The following is a 19,898-nucleotide window of genomic DNA, read 5'->3' as shown; positions in this document are numbered from 1 at the left end:
GGATTTAAATCCTGATTCCAAGATCTGATCTCTTTCAATTACACACTATATTTCACCACTGACTGAATACCTACCTACCACCTTACAATACATTGTGCTCCTAAGGTAAGAAATACAGTTTACATAAAAATTTTGCAATTTTGGGGGGGTTTTGTTGTTCAGTAATTTCAGTTGTGTCTGACTCTTTATGATCCCATTAGGAGTTTTCTTGGCAAAGATAATAGAGTGGTTTGCCATTTCCTTCTCCAGTTTATTTTACAGATGAGGAAACTGGGGCAATCAGGGTTGAGTGACTTGTCCAGGATCACACAGTGTCTAAGGCAGATTTGAACTCACGGCTTTCTGACTCCAGGCCCAGTGCTCTATCCACTGCTAAGTCTATACAATGTGCAACAGAATCAAAGGCCTCTCTCAAAACTCAAAAGAGATGACATCTATACTAAAATGAACAAAAAAGCTTTTCTTCTTTTGCAGGAAACTTGCTTAACATCAAAGAATGTCAGAGTTGCAAGGATCTTTAAGATGACCTAGTCATCCCCTTCATTCTACAGATTAGGAAATCAAGACTGAGAGAGGAAGCATGACTGCCCCAAGGTCACACAGCTGGTTAATAGCAAAGCCAGGCATAGGCCCAAGCTCTCCTGTCACTGGTCAAATACACTTACAAAGCAGCATTTGACATTTAAGGTGACCTTTATATCCCGTGACAAAGAAGCAACTAAAGAAAGGTCACTTTTCTCCATCTTTACTGATTCCCAGAAAAATGGCTTCTGAAGAAATGGAGAAACTTTTGGCTTAAATATTTGGCATGGCCTGATAGAGAGAACATTGGATTTGAAGTTTGGGGGTTTCATTTCTGTCTCTGACACTATAGTTCTGTGACACGAGGCTGGTTTCTTAGGCTCTCTCAGCCTCATTTTTCTCCTCTATAAAATGGAAAGAATAATATCCCCCTCACAGGAGGATAAAATGTTATAGTGTATATGGTGTTGCTGTTCAGTCATTTTAGTTGTGTCTGACCCTTCCTAACCCCATTTGGGGTTTTCTTGGCAAAGATACTGGAGTGGTTTCCATTTCCTTCTCCAGCTCATTTGACATGAGGAAATTGAGGCAAAGAGGGTTAAGTGACTTGCCCAGGGTCACACAGCTAATAAGGATCTGAGGCCAGATTTGAACTCTGGAAGATGAATCTTCCTGACTTCAGGCCCAGCACTCTATCTACGTCATCACCTAGCTGCCCTTTATTGTATTTAAGGCATAGTGATTATTTTTTTCTCGTTTAACCAAACTCCTCTCGTAAATTAAATTAAAACTTACATATCTCACAAAATAATGACATTAGAAACAGATTTAAAATAGAAGAACTTTTATTTGAATATTAGTTACACTCTGCTCCTATATCCAGTGTATGCAGAGGGTGGAATAAAATTTAAAATTCAGGACACAAGTATTTCCTATGCAGCTTATAAGACAGAGACTAGGACAGTGAGTTAGTTTTTTAGTCAAACCACACATAAGGCATCATATTAACTGACAAGTTTTACTGTCATGTAAACTTTTGTTTGGTGACTCAGTGTTTGGAATTTTCAGTAAACAAATATAAAAGACTTTTAAAATTTATAAAGGTGTACAATGACTTTGCACCTTCTACAGTGATAAATAAAAGGAGGGGAAATGAGATCAATGAGACATGGTTCATTAAGTACCCTTTAGGAACAATGATTATCAACTAGAAAACAGCTGAAAACTTTTTTGGTTCAAAAAAAATCTTGTAAACTAATGCTAATATGAGAAGTGTCAGTTTGTTTGTTGTTATCTTTTTCCTTACAGATGCTTGATATTTCTTGTTGAAACTTATCTTTCAAGTACAAAGAACATACTTAGTTTGCTGTGGTAGAAGGATGGGAATTAAGTTCTTGGTAGCTGGGGATTCTCATATGAGCATCAAGATGAGTCTCAAAATCATCAAGAGGCTGTTTTAAAAGAAAAGAAATCCAATGTAAGTGCAAATAATTGATACAAAACGTAAAGACAAAAAAATCAGTCCAGAGGCAACTAGATAGGGTGCCAGGCCTGATACAGAAGATAATATTTATAAAGGGTTTAGCAAATCTTAAAGTACTATATAAATGCTAGCTATATATATGTGTTATATATAATGTCCATGTGGTTTGTGCTATATTATATATGTGGGTTATATATGATACAGGATATATACACACACACACATGTTCATTTTTTTTCAGTTATGTCTGACTCTTTGTGACCCTATTTGTGATTTTCTTGGTAAAGATACTAGAATGGTTTGCCATTTCCTTCTCCAGCTCATTTTACAGATGAGGAAACTTGAGGCAAACAGGGTTAAGTGACTTGTTTAGGGTTACACAGCTAGTAAGTGTCTGAGGCCAGATTTGAACTCAGTAAGATAAGTCTTCCTGACTCCAGCCTCAACACTATCTACTTTGCCATGTAACTGCCTAAATTTATACATGCGTGCATGTATGTGTACATATATACACATATGTATGCATATGCATATTGTGATATATAGTAAGTTGGAAGTGTATATACATATATATGTGTATATATGCATACACATGTGATTGTACAATATACTACTATTATAGTATACTGTACTAGATAGAATACAAATAAGATATCAACAGAATAAATTAGAGATAATTAGGCCTATAATGTAGATATTTTGTTGGTACAAAGTTGTTTGCATGTCGTCACCATCATTACAATATGAGCTCCTTGAGGGCAGGGAAATTTTGACTTTAACGATTTGCTGATTGTAAACTAACTGACTGATGGACTTACATTGGATAAATCAGGTTTCCCAGGCATGGGAGAACTCAGACTTCATTAGCATACTGGCATGGAAAATCTTATGGGAATTTAAAGAGATTATGGTTTCAAGATTTCCCAATTGATAAATGGTCAAAGGATATGAACAGGTAGTTTTCAGAGGAAGAAATTAAGGCTATCTATAGTTACATGAGAAAATGCTCTAAATCACTATTGATTAGAGAAATGCAAATCAAAACAACTCTGAAGTACCACATCACACCTATCAGATTGGCTAACATGACAAAACAGGAAAATTATAAATGTTGGAGAAGATGTGGGAAAATTGAAACACTAATGCATTACTGGTGGAGTTGTGAACCGATCCAATCATTCTGGACAGCAATTTGGAACTATACCCAAAGGGCTATAAAATTGTGCATACTCTTTGACCCAGCAATGCCACTTCTAGGTCTGTATCCCAAAGAGATCATAAAAATGGGAAAAGGACTCACATGTACAAAAATATTTATAGCAGTTCTTTGTGTGGTGGCAAAAAATTGGAAATTGAGGGGATGCCCATCAATTGGGGAATGGCTGAACAAGTTGTGGTATATGAATGTAATGGAATACTATTGTGCTATAAGAAATGATGAGCAGGCAGACTTCAGAAAAACCTGGAAAGACTTGTATGGACTGATGCTGAGTGAAGTGAGGAGAACACTGTACACAGTTAACAGCCACATTGTGCGATGACTAACTTTGATAGACTTAGCTCTTCTCAGTAATGCAAAGATCTAAGACATCTCCAAAGATCTCACGATGGAAAATGCTATCTACATTCAGAAAAAGAACTATGGAGTCTGAATGCAGACGGAAGCATACTGTTTGCTCTCCTTTTCTTCTGTTGTTATGTTTTGTTTCTTCTTTCTCGTGGTTCCTCCCATTGGTTCTAATTCTTCTTGACATCATGACTAATATGAAAATATGCTTAATGTGAATGTATAAGCAGAGCCCGTGTCAGATTGCACACTGTCTTGCGGAGGGAGGATAGGGACGAAGAGAAAATTGAAAACTCAAAATCTTAAGGAAGTGAATGTTGAAAACTAAAAATAAATAAATAAATTATTTAAAAAAAATAAAGCTAGTAGGTCAAGGAAATGCCATCTCTTGCAGGAAATATGGCTTGATCCAACAACAGAAAATGATCTCTTTTTCCTATGAATTTACACATAACTTCTGTCTCTGTTATCTTATGATTCTAGTGAATGAGAGTATAGTCACTGTAGAGTAAGTACTACATGTCTGTGAATGCCCTATTCCCCACCCCCACCACCACCACTAGATGGTAAGGCTCATGAGGATAAAGCCAAATCTCAGTAACCTCTCTCTCTTCCCTAGCACCTGGTACTGTGCTTTGTGCATGGTGGCTACTTAATGAATGAATGAATGAAAGCTTTTAATACCACCTCAAAAATCCCCCATCTGCCGAGTATTTTCTTCTACCTCCCACATACCTGGACAGAATTCTCTCCAAGCCTCAGCTAAAATCCCACCTTCCGCAAGAAACTTTCCCCAGTTTCCCTTAATGCTGGTGCCCTTCCTCTGAGACTGTCCCCAATTTACCCTGTATAGATCTCAAATGTACGTAGTTATTTATATATTGTTTCCTTCTTTAGAATGTGAGCCCCTCAAGGGCATTGCTTCTCCTTTGTATCATTAGTGCTTAAAACAATGACTGGCACACAGTAAGGGCTTAATAAATATTTATGACTGACAAATCCCAGCTGTTTGCTCGTCCAATCAATTTATTTTATTTTAGACAGAACCTGTGATTTCCTGGGTATGGAGACCTCCTAGTGAGGAAATTTCCTTCATCAATAAAGATCAGTAACTACTCTGCAACTTTATAATCTTAACAGAGTGAGGGGGAGGGAGGAGGGTGTTAAGTGACTTGTCCAAGGTCACAAAACCAGGTGTTAGAAGTGGGACTAGAAATCAGGCCTTTCTAACTCTAAGCCTGGTTCTTCATCCAAACATTAAATCTAATTTTTTGGTATCCTGGACACATGAATTTGTGGCAATTTTATAGAAAGACCGTAAACAGACTCATCCCTGAACTTCTACATGGAAATATACTTATCATTTGGTTATTATAACATTGAGTTTCCCCTATTTGTTTACAAAAGGTGCTCCTAAAAGGGGGAAGGGAATTATGCTAAGCACCTTACAAATATTATCTCATTTGATCTTCACAACCACCTTATGAAATAGTTGCTATTATTTATCCCCATTTTACAGTTGGGGAAACTGAGGTGAGCGACAGAAGTTAAGTGATTTGCCCATGGTCACACAGGTAGTAAGTGTGTGTCTGGATTTGAACTTGGGTCTTCCTGATCCTGGGCCCAGTGCTATAATCACTTTGTCACTTAGCTGCCCTTGTTCCTAAAAGAACAAAATTCCTATAATTATAAAAACAAGCCTGGGCAAGGAGAAGAATTGGCAAATGTACCGCCCTCCTTTCTTTGCAGAGGCAGGCTACGGGTGTGGAATACTGCCTGTACATAAGACATTTAATGTGTTGGTTGGCTTTTATAAGATGCAAATTCTTAAAAAAATTTCTTAAGGGATGGCTCTGTGAGTAGGGAAGGGGAAAGGAAATATTCAGAAATGAAGGTGATGTAAAAATGGGAAATATATCAATAAAAATAAGATTTTTCAAAAAGTGGTAACAGGTTGGCACCAAGAAATACAGATGCTAAGTCTCCATAACAAGAATAGTTAGGAGCTAGAATTCACCCATCAGCAAAAGTTTCTGATCAACTAGGTACCCAAAATTTTGGGGAAAATTAGATAGAATAAAAATGAATTTAAAAAAAAGGTTCTCCTAAGTTTGCTCCCTTTCAAACTCAAATAATTGGTGGGGATATTGTTATCCAATTTTCTGAATTAACAGAAAGGAGACAATGGGATCTATTTTTTGGGAGATGCTATAGAATCTCCTTTGAAAATTTCAAAGAGTAAGACAGTTTCTCATCTATACAGCTTAGAACCACAGGTATACCTAAAAGGGGGAGACTACATACTTCAGAACATCCTTATCAAATAGTATTTCTAAAATGTCCAAAAAACTCAAATCTGTAGGATAGTGGTCAGTAACCGGTGGTATTATTTTGAGTAACATGTTCATCAGGGTGTGGCAGTTGGGAAAAAGGACCTGTCCCTAAAAGTGTCCTTTGACCACATTCCTTCTTCCTTACTCTAACTGTGGAGAATGGCTGCCATCCCGTCCATCACCACATAGCTCTCTTGGGTAACTTGCTACATTATCCTCTCTACCCATCAAAGACTTGGCATGCTATTTCTGCCATGTTGCTTTCCCTCATTTTAGTCAAGGAATCTTAACCAGGGAGTCTGTGAGTTTTGGTTTTTAATATATTGATACAATTGGTTTCCTTTGCAATCCTATGTAATTTATTTAATGCATTTAAAAACATTAGTCTGAGAAGGGATCCATAAGACCACACCGGCCTTTCAAAGGCATCCATTGATACAAGAGAAGGTTACAAACACCTCTTCTAATGGCTGACAATCAACAAGCTCTCCAACTTGCTAAACATGGGACTTCTTAAGTCAAAATTTGGAGGTAATTCACGGACTGAACAAAGAGATGTCTATCTGTAATTGCCATACATAGGATCCTGGGCAGCTGGGTGGTGAAGTGGATTGAGTGCTGGACCTGGAGTCAGGAAGATTTACCTTCCTGGGTTCAAGTATGACCTCAGACACTTACTGCCACCTAGCTGACCCTTGATCCTTATTTAATTAGTTCAATAAACTAAAAATAAATGCTAATTTAATTAATTACTAATTAATTAGATTAAAAATTAATGTTAATGTAAAGCTTGCATAGGCTTCTAGGCTGTTATATCTGACCCTGGACATGTCACTTAACCCTGTCTGCTTCAGTTTCCTCATCTGGAAAATGAGCTGGAAAGGGAAACATCAAACCCAAAGGGGATCACAAGGAGTTGGACATGACTGAAAAGACTGAACAACCACAATACATAAGAACACAGATTTAAAGCTGGGAGTGTCCTTAGAGATCATCTAGTCCACCCCTCCCCTCTTATTTTACAGATGAGGAAGCCAAGGCCCAAGAAAGTTAAGTGAGTTGACTGAGGTCACACCCTAGTAATCATCACAGGTGGGACTTAAACCAATTTCTGTGATTCCCAATGCAAAATTCTTTCCATTTGTGACTGTGAAGGGAAAGAATGCATAGCCATCTTTGCATGCCTTTTTTTTTTTTTTAAAGATCTGTGATTTAATTCCTGGGTTTAGAGACACCTCCCACCAATACAAATGGGCCACTCATTTTACAGCTTTAGGAAATGGACTGGGACACTGAGGAGTGAAGTGATTTATCCAGGGTCACACTGCCATCATATGTCAGATGTAAGACTTGCACCTAGGTCTTATTGGCCAAGCTGCCTCTCTCATACGTCTTACAAAAATCAGTCTATGATCTTCATTATTAATAGCCAACTATAGCCTAGGATACTAAGGTAAGTATTAGGCTTAAGTCATACTTAGGCCACTGAATATAACAGGGTAGAATTTGACCCTCTGTTGTGAAAATTGCTGGTCATTTTCACTTCACTCACCATAGCATCCATGATTCTGAAAAATGTTCATGCATGTTCACATCAAGAAATATCAAGAGCTGCCATGCATATATTGCTTTAGGTCTGCAAAGTGCCTTTTACATATATGACTTCATGGATCCTTTTTTTTTTTTTTAATACGAGAGTGGTTTGCCACTTCCTCCTCCAGCTCCTTTTACAGATGAGGAAACCGAAGCAAACAGGGTTAAGAGAATTGCCTTGAATCTTCCTGACTTCAGGCCCATTCTACCCACTGTGCCACCTAGTGGCCGCTTGATCCTTATTTAATCAGTTCGATAAACTAAGAAGAATGACTTAGTGAATGCTAATTTATAGGCTTCTAGGCTGTTATGAAAATTACATTTAGTAAGCTATACATTTCCCAGAATGGAAACTCCCCCCCTACTAATGCAGACAGGTAACTCATGTGTAACCTGTAATCTTATGTAGTTATATAGTTACTTATGCAGTTATATAGTTACATAGTTACTTATATACAGTTGCCCAGGGCACTGAGAGATCAAGTGATTTGCCCAGGATCATGTAGCTAGCATGTGTCTAAGGTGGGACTGGAACCCAGGTCATTCTGATTCCAAAGCCCATTACTGTACCTTGTTACCTTCAGCATTACTTTATTTACAAAAATTAGAAACTTCTGGCTGCCAAAGACCTATCTATCCCTTCTGAATCTCAGCAAAGGAAATTAAGGACAGAGATATTTCCTTACCTTAGGCCAGCCACAATCCCTGCTGGCATTAGTTTCTTCGATCTCTTGAACCTTACGCCCATGATAGTGGCCAGAAGGAAGGTAGTGACTGTAAAACAAACCAATCCATGAGCTGAAGTTACAGCAGAGTAATTCTATGGTTATACAGGAAAAAATACGGACATCACCTCATTTGTCCAGAACTCTCTCCCTCTCATAAGACACAGCAAGTTTTTTTGTCCAAACTTTGAATGGCTCTACTCCTCAAACACACAATACTTAGAAGAACACTTATTTTCAAATCTCTAACCAGGAGTAGTATAGCAAAATACTATACTACTTTTTCATGGGACATTTGTTAACAGCATGAAAGGGACCCTGACCTACCCCCCCCAAAAAAGAATAGGGTTTTAAGGAGAATGGTATATCATGAAAAGGAAGTTCTAATTAATAATTTAAGCCTGGAAGAAAAGAAAACTGGTTTTTATAATGTCATAACACCTGGAAGAACTTAAGGCATGAAAAATAAATAGTTTAGCTGCCTAATTAATAGGATTCAGCATGCCCAAGAGCCAGGTATTATACACTTTGCAGGTCAGTCTTTTAGCAACTCACATCTACAGGAGGCTTCATGCATTAAATGGCATTAAAACGGCATACTTGAAAAACAGCTTTTAAGAAAAAACAACACAACTTACCAAATAACATGCCTGTAAATGACAGAAACCTTTGGATGCAAGCTGCTTAAATGCGTGTAAAAAATACGTTTTAGAAGAATTGCCTTCTTGCAAGGATATTTTGGCTTTTTTTTTTTTGCCCTAATTTACTCCTGACACCATTCACAACCCCTCTTTAAAAAAAATACCCAGCCCCAACTCTCCTCTCCCCATCCCAGACCCAAATATATTATTATTGCGATCTCCTCCCAAAAATATAGATTTGTATTTCAGTTCATGGACAAATTCAGGAGCTTTTTATAGCAATCAAATTGCTACACTAGAATAATATTAATTCAGCTGGTTTCCCAATTCTTCTCTGATTGAATGTCTATGATTAAACTGGGCCAGACAAGGCCCATAATTGTTTTGCCTGTGGTTATGCTTCTCCTTAGCATACCAGGAAAACACTTAGAAACGATCAACCCATGATTTTTCAGATTATTTAAGGCACAGCATGATCCAAAAGTTATGCTTGGAAAGCTGACATTCAAATGAAAAGCATTCAAAGCTGCCTTCTCCCCAGGTACCCTCCCAATACCCAAGAGAACAATGACTGTATTTCTGCAGCTTTTGAAGGTTTTCAACAGAGCCATTTTCACAATAGTCCAGTGAAGTTAAGTGATACAAACATTATTATCCCCATTTTACAAATAAGGAAACTGAGCCTTGGAGAAATTAGGTGACTGGTCCAGAACACAGAAAATGGAACCCACTCCTTCTCAATGATTCCAAATCTATAATGCTTTCTACTTATCCCACAGTGATCACCTTGAACTTGAACCTGGAGAGCTGGGAGTTACTAAGAGGTAGTGCCCCTTGTTAGGGTCTCAGATCTAGAGTCAGAAGGAAATCTCAGAAATCATTTAGTCCAACTCCCTTGTTTTTCATATGAGAAAACTGAAGCCCAAGGAGTGTAGACGACTTGCCCAACATTACCCAGCTATGAAGTGTCAGAGCTGGGATTTGAACCCAGGTTCTCAGACACCAAAGCCTGTGCTTTTTCCACTGTTCAGTTAGGTCTCAATTAGTGCAAACAACAAATCCCCATGAAGAGGTCACATTATTCAAATTTGAACTGCATATTTCCATTGGGCTGGAACTAATGACCATATTTTAGATAATTACAGTTTTGAATAATGTAAATTTGAATACCTGAGACTGCTTCATGAGATTCATTATTCATACTAATTGGTACCCAGCTGTGCCATGTTGACACCTGATCACGCAGAACTGTTTCTGCGATTTGCAAGACATACTAAGAGATCTTGATTTTTTTTTAATACCTTCTTTTCTCAGTCTAGGCCAATATAATACTCACATAGTGACATTTTGACATCTCGGGGGTCACGGGAGATACGGTAAGCTCCATAACCTGCCAACAAGCCAAAGAAAAGACCAGCAACCAAAGACACAATGCTTCCTAAAACAACAAGGAGGGTAGAGGGTCAGCAAGAGAAATGCAAATCAAAGAAATATGAAACATGAGGACATCACTTCACAATTCCACGAAGCTGTGTTGGTGTGGGTTGTCTCTCCTTGGCAACAGATCACAACTCCTCCAGAGCACATTCTGGTAGACCTTGGATGACAGACACACACAATCTGTCTCCAGTCCTATCCTCAAACCTTTTATTCAGCATGGTATAGCCTACCAAAGCTTTGTGTTCCAGGACAACCACTGGGGTCACCTTCTTCCACCACCCCGAGGCACAAGAATAGGATTTTTTGTAGAGGATTTAAAATATTTGAAGAAAAATAGACTTTCTTTCAAAAGTAATGCTAAGAATCAATCAGTTAGTATTTATTCAACATTTCTGTCTATCACATCCTTCTATCAGTCTATTTATCATATCTTTCTATCATCTATAGCTGTCAATCTTTCTATCACATCCCTCTTGCATTCTGGGCCATTGCCAGTCATCTTAACTTTTGTCTTGCTACTGGACTCTGGAGGAGAAAGTGAGGCTGATGACTTTGCATAGCTCTGCCTCACTTAAATCCCATTCACAAGCAAATTGAGACTTCACCTTCTTTGAGAATAATGGAGGAACAACAATTCAACCCTTTCAGGGTTCAGGCACAGTGCTAGGTACTGGGGATACAAAGGGGAAAAAAACGAAACAAAACAAAGTAGTTCCTCCTCTCAAGTAGCCTATACTCTATGGCCTTGCATATACACACAAGTAAAAACACAATACATATGAAGTAAATACAGCATAATTTGGGGAAGGTAGGTGCTAGCTGCTGAAGGGAACCTTTGAAGCAGACAAGGTCAACTTATGATCATTCAAAGATGAATATTTGCTGACATCTTTTGTTTTGACATCCTCTTCATTTGTGATTGAAGCTTCCCCAAGGAGCTCTCGTTTGCAACAAAGAATTCAAAAGAGAGAAAGAAGTTCAGCAATAAATGGTTTTCATAATCTGACTTGAAAGGGGGAAAAAAGTTAAATATTCAGGTCTCTTGTTGTATCATTTCAGTTGTGTCTGACCCTTCCTGACCCCATTTGGGGTTTTCCTGGCAAAGATACTAGAGTGGTTTGCCATTTCCTTCTCCAGCTCATTTGACAGATGAGGAAACTGAGGCAAACAGAGGTTAAGTGACTTGTCCAGGGTCACGCAGCTAGTAAGTGTCTGAGGCCAGATTTGAACTCAGGAAGATGAGTCTTCCTGACTCCAGGCCTTGCACTCTATCTACTGTGCCCCCTAGCTGCCCTCAGGTCTCTTTACTGTTTTATAATTGAAATAAGTTGGAAACTTTGTCGACGGGGAAAATATGTATTTTCATGAGCAATTCAGTAGTGATGATAACTTCACATTTATATGGCATTTTAAGTTTTGCAAATCAATTCACATACACTTTCTCATGTGAGATTCATAATAACTGGGTGAGGTAGATGCTATTATCAACTTAATTTTATGGGGAATGAGGGAAACTGAGGGTCAGAGAAATTAAGTCTGTCACACAGCTAATAGGTGTCTGAAGCAAGATTCAGATCTAGTCCCTTCCTGATGCTAAGTCAAAAGCATCTACGTAGGCCTGGAGTCAGGAGGACCTCAGTACAAATCCAGCCTTAAAAACTTAATAGCTGTGTGACCTTAGACACTGTCATTTAACCTGTTTACCTCAGTTTCCTCAACTATAAAATGGGAATAATAATAGCACCTGCTTGCCAGAGCTGTTGTGAGGATCAAATGAAATCACATTTATAAAGTGCTTGGCACACAATAGGTCATTAAGAAATGCTTCTTTCCTTCCTTCTAAGTACAGCGTTCTATCCACTAGGCCAGGCAAAGAATTTGATTTCTCTGAAGTTCAAAATAGATGATTATCTATGAAGTTTCAAAGTCTGTACAATCATTTACAGAGGTTACATTGCTTCCTAATTTTTCTAACAGATACACCAAAAATAGAAGAAAAAAAATAACTTTGATCATAAATTTACAGGGTACAAAGGGGCCGCAATGGGTCATTTGTTCTAATCTTTTATCCCTTAGCCTCCAAGGGAGAAGTACCTACACTATAGAAGATAGATGGTTTTTCTGCCCTTGCCTTCTGAAAGATCTCTAAAAGAAAGCAAATTCTTGCATTTAACTCTGGCTACTTTGTCTTTACTCAAAACTCTTTAGCATACCAAAATGGTTAGAAATACAAAAACTCCCCAGAAAAGCAAAACAGAACAAAACAAAAGCTGTGGTTTTTCACTTCTACGAAAGGATGAGAAGCAATAAGAAAAGTAAGAAACATTTTGCTCATAAATTTCTCTTCTTCAAGATAATTTGTCTCACTCAATTATATGCCTATCAAGATAAACAAGTCAAGGATCTGATCAGTGAAGGAATTAAGTCTTTGAGTTACCTGAGACCTTCCGAGAAGTTAGGTAATTTGCCCAAGATCTAAGTGTCAAAGGCTAGACTTGAACCCTGGTCTTCTGACTTCCAAGTCAGACTCCAACTCTACTACTCTCCAATGATTCTTTACATAATTATATAAAAATATTAAAAATAAAATTCTGAATTGGATGTCTTCCACCTCAAATTTTCCAATGAGTTGGATTTTTCTTTCTTTTGGACACTAGCAACAAGACAATATCTAACTTGGCACTGAAGTACTTTCCCTTATCAATATGCTATGCCAACATCAACTCATAAAGTTTCCTATCAGTCTTGTTGTTGTTCAGTGGTGTCCAACTGTTTATTCTAGGCAAAGATACTGAAGTGGCTTTCCATTTCCTTCTCCAGTGTGTCCTCATTTTACAGATAAGGAACCGAGGCAAATAGGGGTTAAGTGACTTACCCAGGGTCACTCAGCTAGTGTCTCAGACCAAATCTGAACTTAGGTCTTTCTGACTCCAGGCTTGGTGCTCTATCCACTGCACCATCTAATTGCCCCCACCAGTCTTAGTAGGGAAAAAATCCAATCTCTAACTAATAAGTAGGGAACTTAAAGAGAGTGTAGTATTAAAGATGACATTAAAACTGAGAACTCTCTAAATTTTTTCTCTCATTCACAGGTCCTCATATCGTTCATGCAAACTTTGATTCCTAAGTCATCTTTAGATATAAAATTTAGAATTTACCTTTGCGATGATATCCCAAAAAGCCTCCAGATGCTATTATGCTAGCATATCCAAAACCAATCCAGTCAATAGTCATGGTTATACGTCTAAAGAAATAGAGAAAATGAAGAGGACTAAGTAAGATAAGACTTAAAAAAGAATTTTTTTAAACAGGGAAATATGAATCCGACACATGAAAATTATTAACAAAATGAAAAGGTACATAAAATAAAGCCAACAATTTTTCAAGCCTGTTTATTAAAAAAAAAAAAAGAAAAGTGTTGGCAAAAACTTAGGATGAAATCTTCTTTTCCTTACCACCCCCTTCCCCACAACACATGAAATGACACTTCTCTTATCTGGCAACACCCAGGAATCAGGTATTCAAGAGAATCAGGATTCCAGAGAAGTCAATTGTCAAAACTTAAAACATCTTTCTTACAGAAAGCTCTACAAAATACATTCCACACTCCTCTGCCTTAATAAGCAGAGCATATCACAAGGATTCATGATTTCATAGGCATGTAAGCCCTTCTATGTCTCGGCAGAAAGTCTTCGTCAGTTAGTGTGGTTGAAAAAAACAAAAACAAAAAATCACCCAATGGCCAACTTTAGGGTGAGAAGCCTCTCCAGACTTGACTAGAATGGTCCTCAGAGAATGGACACACAGTCTATCTCCAAGGCTGCATTGGAGGCCTTTCCTGCTTGGTAGGGCTTGCCAGACCTTCCCACAATGATACTTGTATCCCCACAATGTATTGTAATACATTGTATTCCCACAATGATAAGTATCACACAATGATACTTATAAGGGCCTGTGGAGGTGGAAGATTGCTGGTCCCTACCTCGAGTTTCCCCAAAATAGCTATGTTCTTCTAAATGATGTTTCTTCCATTTCCTCTCCTATAGCTGCTTCAGCTGTCTGCTGTCCCTTCTCACTGCCCACAGTGGTTTTTTTCATCTCTGCTACTACTGCTAATCTACCACTTCCCTATTAGTACTGGTTTCTTCTTCTCCGGTCCCCAGTGCCTTGTAGGTTTGGCCCTAGGGATGGCTGGCTTTGAAGGACATCATGGGCTAATAGAGATGTTACTTTATCCTGATCCAAAAACCAACTAATCACCTGTCATCTTTGATGCTCTGCTTCTTTCTAGGCCTCTTAGGTTTTCCTGGTTGTTCTACAGAGTTGAGGGTATCACAAATCTCAGGACCAGGTAAATAGAGGACGTTACTGAGTTAGAAAATATGTTTCCCCTGATTTGGACAAATTGGGTTTGAACTTTTAGAGCGATACAAAATGAAGTATAAGCAAAACCAAGAAAATCACATGAGTGACTCCAACAATTAAATGGAAAGGAAGGAAGGAAGGAAAAGAGGGAGAGAGAGAGGGAGTGAGGAAGGAAGGAAGAAGAGGAGGAGGTGAGGAAGAAGAAACTGAATGATATATAATTATAATGACCAAATCTAGCCTCCCCAAAAGAGATAAGAATGCATCCCTCCATGCTACCTTGCCTCCTGCTATCTTTGCAGAAGAGGGAAGATTATAGATATGGAACACTATACATTATATCAAGGTTGGTTAATACATTAGTTTTGCTGAACTCTTTTATTTTTTTTTATTCTTTGTTATAAGGTTGGCTCTATGAGTAGGGAAATGAGAAAAATGTTTTGAGAAATGAAGGTGACATAAAACCAAACGATATTAACTGAAAATATTAAAACTCTTCAGGTTATGGCTGTTGTTGCTCAGTCATTTTTCAATCGTGTCCAACTCTTTGTGCCCCTATTTGGAGTTTTCTTAGCAAAGATGCTGGAGTAGTTTTCCATTTACTTCTCCAGCTCATTTTACAGATAAGGAAACTGAGACAAACAGGGTTAAGAAACTTGCCCAGGATCCCACAGCTAGTAAGTATCTGAGGCCAGATTTGAACTAAAAAAGACTGAGTCTTCTTGACTCCAGGCCCAACAGTCTATTCACTGCGCCATCTAGCTGCCCTATCATTACTCCTAAAATTTTCCAGATGTCTTAAAACACGTAGAGAGCTGCTGGATCTCTTATCGGACTTTTCATATCTTCCCTTCCTTCTGCCTCTATTACCCATTAGATCCCAAATGGGAATTAAGTGGCCATTAGTACTGGGCACAGACATAAACTACAATGAACACACTTCCAGGTTCCATTAAAAGGCCTTCCAACTCTGAAATACTCTGATTGCATTAAGACAGCAATCCAGCTTACCTTTTACAGAAGCTCTCTTAGGGCATCTCTCCCACCCCCTCCCAATGTCATCTCTGTTCCCTTTTAGGACTCTTCTAACTCCAACATAACTACCCTCTAAACAAAAGGTCTTGAAGGAGTGATAATTGTGCTCACAATTCAAACCCCATCATCTCCAGCTATCAGAAACTCTACCAAAGAAAAGTTTCATGGGCCTCTCACATACGGTTGAGGCTTGCTGTGCTTACAAGTTCTCCCTCAGACTTAACTTTTACCTGCTATAGGAAGGCCAGTCTCATTAGTAAAGTGTGATAGGGAGAGGAAAAACATCAAAGACAATGGTAGGGTTTTGGGCCTGAACACTAGAAGAAAGTTGGTGCCACCAAAAGAAATTGGTAAGCTGAAATGATAGGCAGATTTTGGGAAGGAGTTTTGATTTAGTTATATTTAATATACAGGTGGAATATCTAGGTGGAGACATACAACAAGCCACTGGAAATACAAAACTAGACTTCCAGAGATTGGACCTAGAGATAGAGATTTGGGAGTTATCTACATTATGATGATGACTGAAGCCATATAGATGGAATAGATCAGGGTTAGAGAATCTGTGCCCTTTGGACTCGATCTTTTGACCAAGTCCAAGTTTTACAGAACAAATACTTTTATTAAGAGGATCTGTTCTGTGAAGTTTGGATTTAGTCAAAGGGCCAAACTTGAGGACCTAGAGTGCCACATGTGGACTCAAGGTCAAATGTTCCCCACCCCTGGACTAGATCATCAAAGATGAGAGATAAATGGGGCAAGGGAGAGCCTTGTGTGACATTTATATTTGTGCTATGGGAGGAGGAAGAAGCAGTGAAGGAGACTAAGAGATTTTCAGAAAGAAGAACAAGGATAAAGCAGCATTACAACGGCCAAGAGAAAAAGAGAGAATCCAGAAAAAAGAAGCAGTGAAATGCTACAGAAAGGTCAAGAATTAGAAGTGAGAACTAGGCCATTGGGTTTGACAAATTAAGAAGTCATTGATGATACTGGAAAGAATTATTTCAGTTAAGTGGTGGGGATACAGTCTTTGCAAACCTTAAAGCACTATGTAAATGTCAGCTATTATTATTATTATTATCATTAATGAGATTAGGGATCATCAAGTACATAGAATTAGTAGAGAACCAGGATTAGAATCTAGGATTGTCTCTTGACCCCCAGTATACAGGCTCTTTCCATAACAGCCATTTATTAAGCACCCACTATATATAAAGCACTGTCCTACAAGGTGGGTAGATACAGATAATTAAGACATGATTTCTGCCATCACTTACTACCTTTCTCCAGGGAAAAGAAAGCAATTTACCAATTACACTGACATTCTCATTCCTCTGCAAACCTGTCAAGCTCAGCATATTTAAGGCCATTATCATTCAGGCAACTGAACCCAGGAGAGGTGTGTGATATGCCAACATTAATTGGATGAACCTGAGAAGGACTGAAATAAGGAACCGTCAACATCCTCATCCTTAATTAACATTCATACGGCCAGATCCGTCCTCGAAGTTCCTGTTTTAATATTGGATCTGAAAACTAAACTTGGAGAAATCCTACAAAAACACCTATGCAAAGCCTAGCTCACTCGCTCAGTAGGATTTGGTTTTTCTGGCCCCCAAATGAACTGAATGACAGCTACATGGCTTAGGGAGAGTGATGGAATTGGAGCCAGAAATATGAGTCCAAATCCTACATCAGACACAAGTTATGTGATCCAAGCAAGTCACTTAATCTCTCTGACTCAGTTTCCTCATCTGTAAAATGGGAACAGCACCTACTTGTTGTGAGGCTCAAATGGGAATAATACAGGGTGTCCCCAAAATTCTTAATGCAGCTTTAAGCTTTAGTAGCTTGTATATAAAGCATTTTGCAAATTTTAAATCGCTTTGTAAATGCTAGCCATTATTATCATAAATGCCGTATTCTAAGGTACTGAGAAGTCAAGACCCCTGAACTTATTTATTTATTTACCTGGGCGCAGAAAACCCCACAAGGAGAAGCATCAATTTTCTGCCCCACCCCTTTTCACTGAGGGGTCATCTGGATACACCTGAACTGCTTTTTTAAAGAAGAAAGTGGATGATGTGGTTCCAAGTGACCGAAGGAAGGGATGTTGTGGCGGCGCTTTTGTAACTCAGCATGCAGAGAGCAGCAGCGATGCTTTTAAGTGAGGCTATTCTGCATTTATACCAGACGGAAAAATTAAATGGAAGGGAAACTATCCCTGAAGCTAGAAAGTATTCCCTTACCTCTGCAAACAGGTTCATTTCCCCAGACAACACGCATTCCCTTACGAATGAAGTTTGTTGGCTTCTTTTTTTCATGCCCTTTACCCTCTCCACCATAATACTGCACAGTTTAGGGTGTGTTGCAACTTGGCTGGGGGAAATCAGCCCGAAGAGATCTGGTTAATACTGAGGGGGTTCGTGTCTGCTCCCGGAAGGGAGGGTAAAGGAGAAAAAACAAGGGGCTACTAGAGCTGCAAGAAAAGAGTAAGGCAGAGATCCCCTCCCTGGAAACTGAACCAGGTGTGAAGCTGCTCCCAGGCTGCAGCGGCGGAATGGAAGAGCTGGAAGGGACCCTGGCGGTCCATCCCGCACAAATCTTTCTGTCCGTTCGTTTGCTCCCTGGGCAAAAAGCGAGGGGTCGCTGCTCTGCGCTTCGTGCACCCCCTCCTACATTTAGGTCCATCAGCAGGGAATCAAGGGCTGCATCCCCAGGGGAGGGAATTCTAGAGGAGGACTGGCCAGTTTCCCCAGCCGAGCTTAGCTCTCCAGACCCACGCCTGCAGATGGGACGGGCCCCCGAGACAGACAGCAAGGGGGCTGGAGAAGAGAAAAGCCACCAGCTCAGGTTTAGTTTGCTTACCTTGCGCTCTGGAGCCGATCCCGCCTCCAGTACCCTCTGCACTCCCCTTCTCCCTTCCTTCTTCCCTTCTCCTGCAGCTCCTCCCCGGTCTCTGCGCATGCTCGCTCTCCCTCTCTCCTCCCTCTCCTTCCTTCCGTGGTCCCGGTCCAGTCACGCCCGCGCCCTCGGAAAGGGGAAGGGTGCAGAGTCTGCCCGGCTGCCGAAGCCGGAGCCTCTGGGAGAGGACGGGGGCGGAATCCGAGCCTCCTGGGCCAGGGTTCGGTCTGTGGAACGTCCCGGGCGCGTTCCATCTCTACCGGCAGCCGCGTGCCCACAGTCCTCTCCCAGGCTCCAGCACATCCTACCATACCTGACCATCCATCCCGCAGTCAGCCCCGGCCCTGGCCAGAGTCAGACTCTGGGCCTCGGAGCTTGCTGCCGGGACAGCAGAAGGGGTGGGTGCCACCTGCTGGACATAAATTGAGGCTGGGAAAGAGTTCGGGAGGATTATGTGGAAATTCTGTGTAATGCAACCAAAATACTCATGAGGGAACCCTGGATGCTGGTTGTCTAAGTTTTATGCTACCCTTCTGTTACCATAGGATCATAGATTTAGGACCTTTAGAAATCAGCTAATCCAACACGCTTATTTTGCAGATGAGGAAACTGCGGCTCAGAGAGGTCACAGGTAACCCAGGTCCTCAGACTAGCGGCAGCTCAGGAAGCTAGGACTTATAGCTAAAATTTAAAAAACAAAACTCTTAATAGCATGTGGTGCTTCTTTATCACAGCCCTGACAATGTTTATCATCATCATCCCTGTCACCTCCCCACAGTCCCACACACACTGCCTTATGTAGTTCAGAAGAGTGAGACTGAGAGATATAGTGACTTGTCTAATAGTGAGTGGAATAAATGACACATTTAAGTCTTCTTATTCCAAATCCAACGTTCTTTCCATTACAACCACTCTGCCTCTGCCACTGAATCATAGTCATTTATTTACCCAGCAGTGTCCCAAATAAGTTTCCTAGTGCACAGGCCTGACTATGTCATTTCCCTGATTAAAAACCTTCAGTGACTCCTTGCTGTCTTAAGAAGATAAAAACCCCTTAATCTAGCATTTTAAAAGCCCTCTATAATCAGTCTCTGACTGGGAAGGTTGGGAGGGAGGGAAGGAAGGAAGGAAGGAAGGAAGGAAAGAAGAGAGAAATGAGGGAAGGACAAAGAAAAATAAAGGAGGGAAGGATAAAGAGAAAGGAGGGAAGGACAAAGAAAGGAGAGGAAAAGAGGAGGGAAGGAAGGAAGAAAGGAAGAGGAAGAAAGGGAGGAGGGAAAAACAGAAAAA

The 19,898-nt window shown here is 39.8% G+C and overlaps 1 protein-coding gene across 1 annotated transcript; it reads right to left on the bottom strand.

Moving 5' to 3' along the window:
- Positions 1-1,349: 1,349 nt before the first annotated feature.
- Positions 1,350-18,934, bottom strand: LOC114036462. Its single transcript, XM_027852943.1, has 5 exons — positions 18,573-18,934; positions 13,463-13,548; positions 10,201-10,302; positions 8,185-8,272; positions 1,350-1,973 (listed from the first exon to the last, which is right to left on the bottom strand). Exons 1-5 carry the CDS (start codon positions 18,917-18,919, stop codon positions 1,934-1,936), a joined length of 663 nt encoding a protein of 220 aa, XP_027708744.1. The 5' UTR covers positions 18,920-18,934; the 3' UTR covers positions 1,350-1,933.
- Positions 18,935-19,898: the final 964 nt, after the last annotated feature.

Source organism: Vombatus ursinus, unplaced genomic scaffold, assembly GCF_900497805.2.
Source record: "Vombatus ursinus unplaced genomic scaffold, bare-nosed wombat genome assembly UNPS02009835.1, whole genome shotgun sequence".
NCBI classification, from domain to species: Eukaryota; Metazoa; Chordata; class Mammalia; order Diprotodontia; family Vombatidae; genus Vombatus; species Vombatus ursinus.
The sequence above is the reverse complement of the archived record's forward strand: the minus strand, read 5'-3'. Positions and strand labels throughout refer to the sequence as shown.

Bases quoted from the DNA above. Each gene is read 5' to 3' on its own strand.
- LOC114036462 (XM_027852943.1), bottom strand. From the start codon at position 18,919: ATGGTAGGATGTGCTGGAGCCTGGGAGAGGACTGTGGGCACGCGGCTG. The intron at 13,549-18,572 runs GTAAGCAAACTA...CTATTTCTTTAG, and splicing joins GATCGGCTCCAGAGCGCAAG to ACGTATAACCATGACTATTG. The intron at 1,974-8,184 runs GTAAGGAAATAT...CTTTTAAAACAG, and splicing joins GGGATTGTGGCTGGCCTAAG to CCTCTTGATGATTTTGAGAC.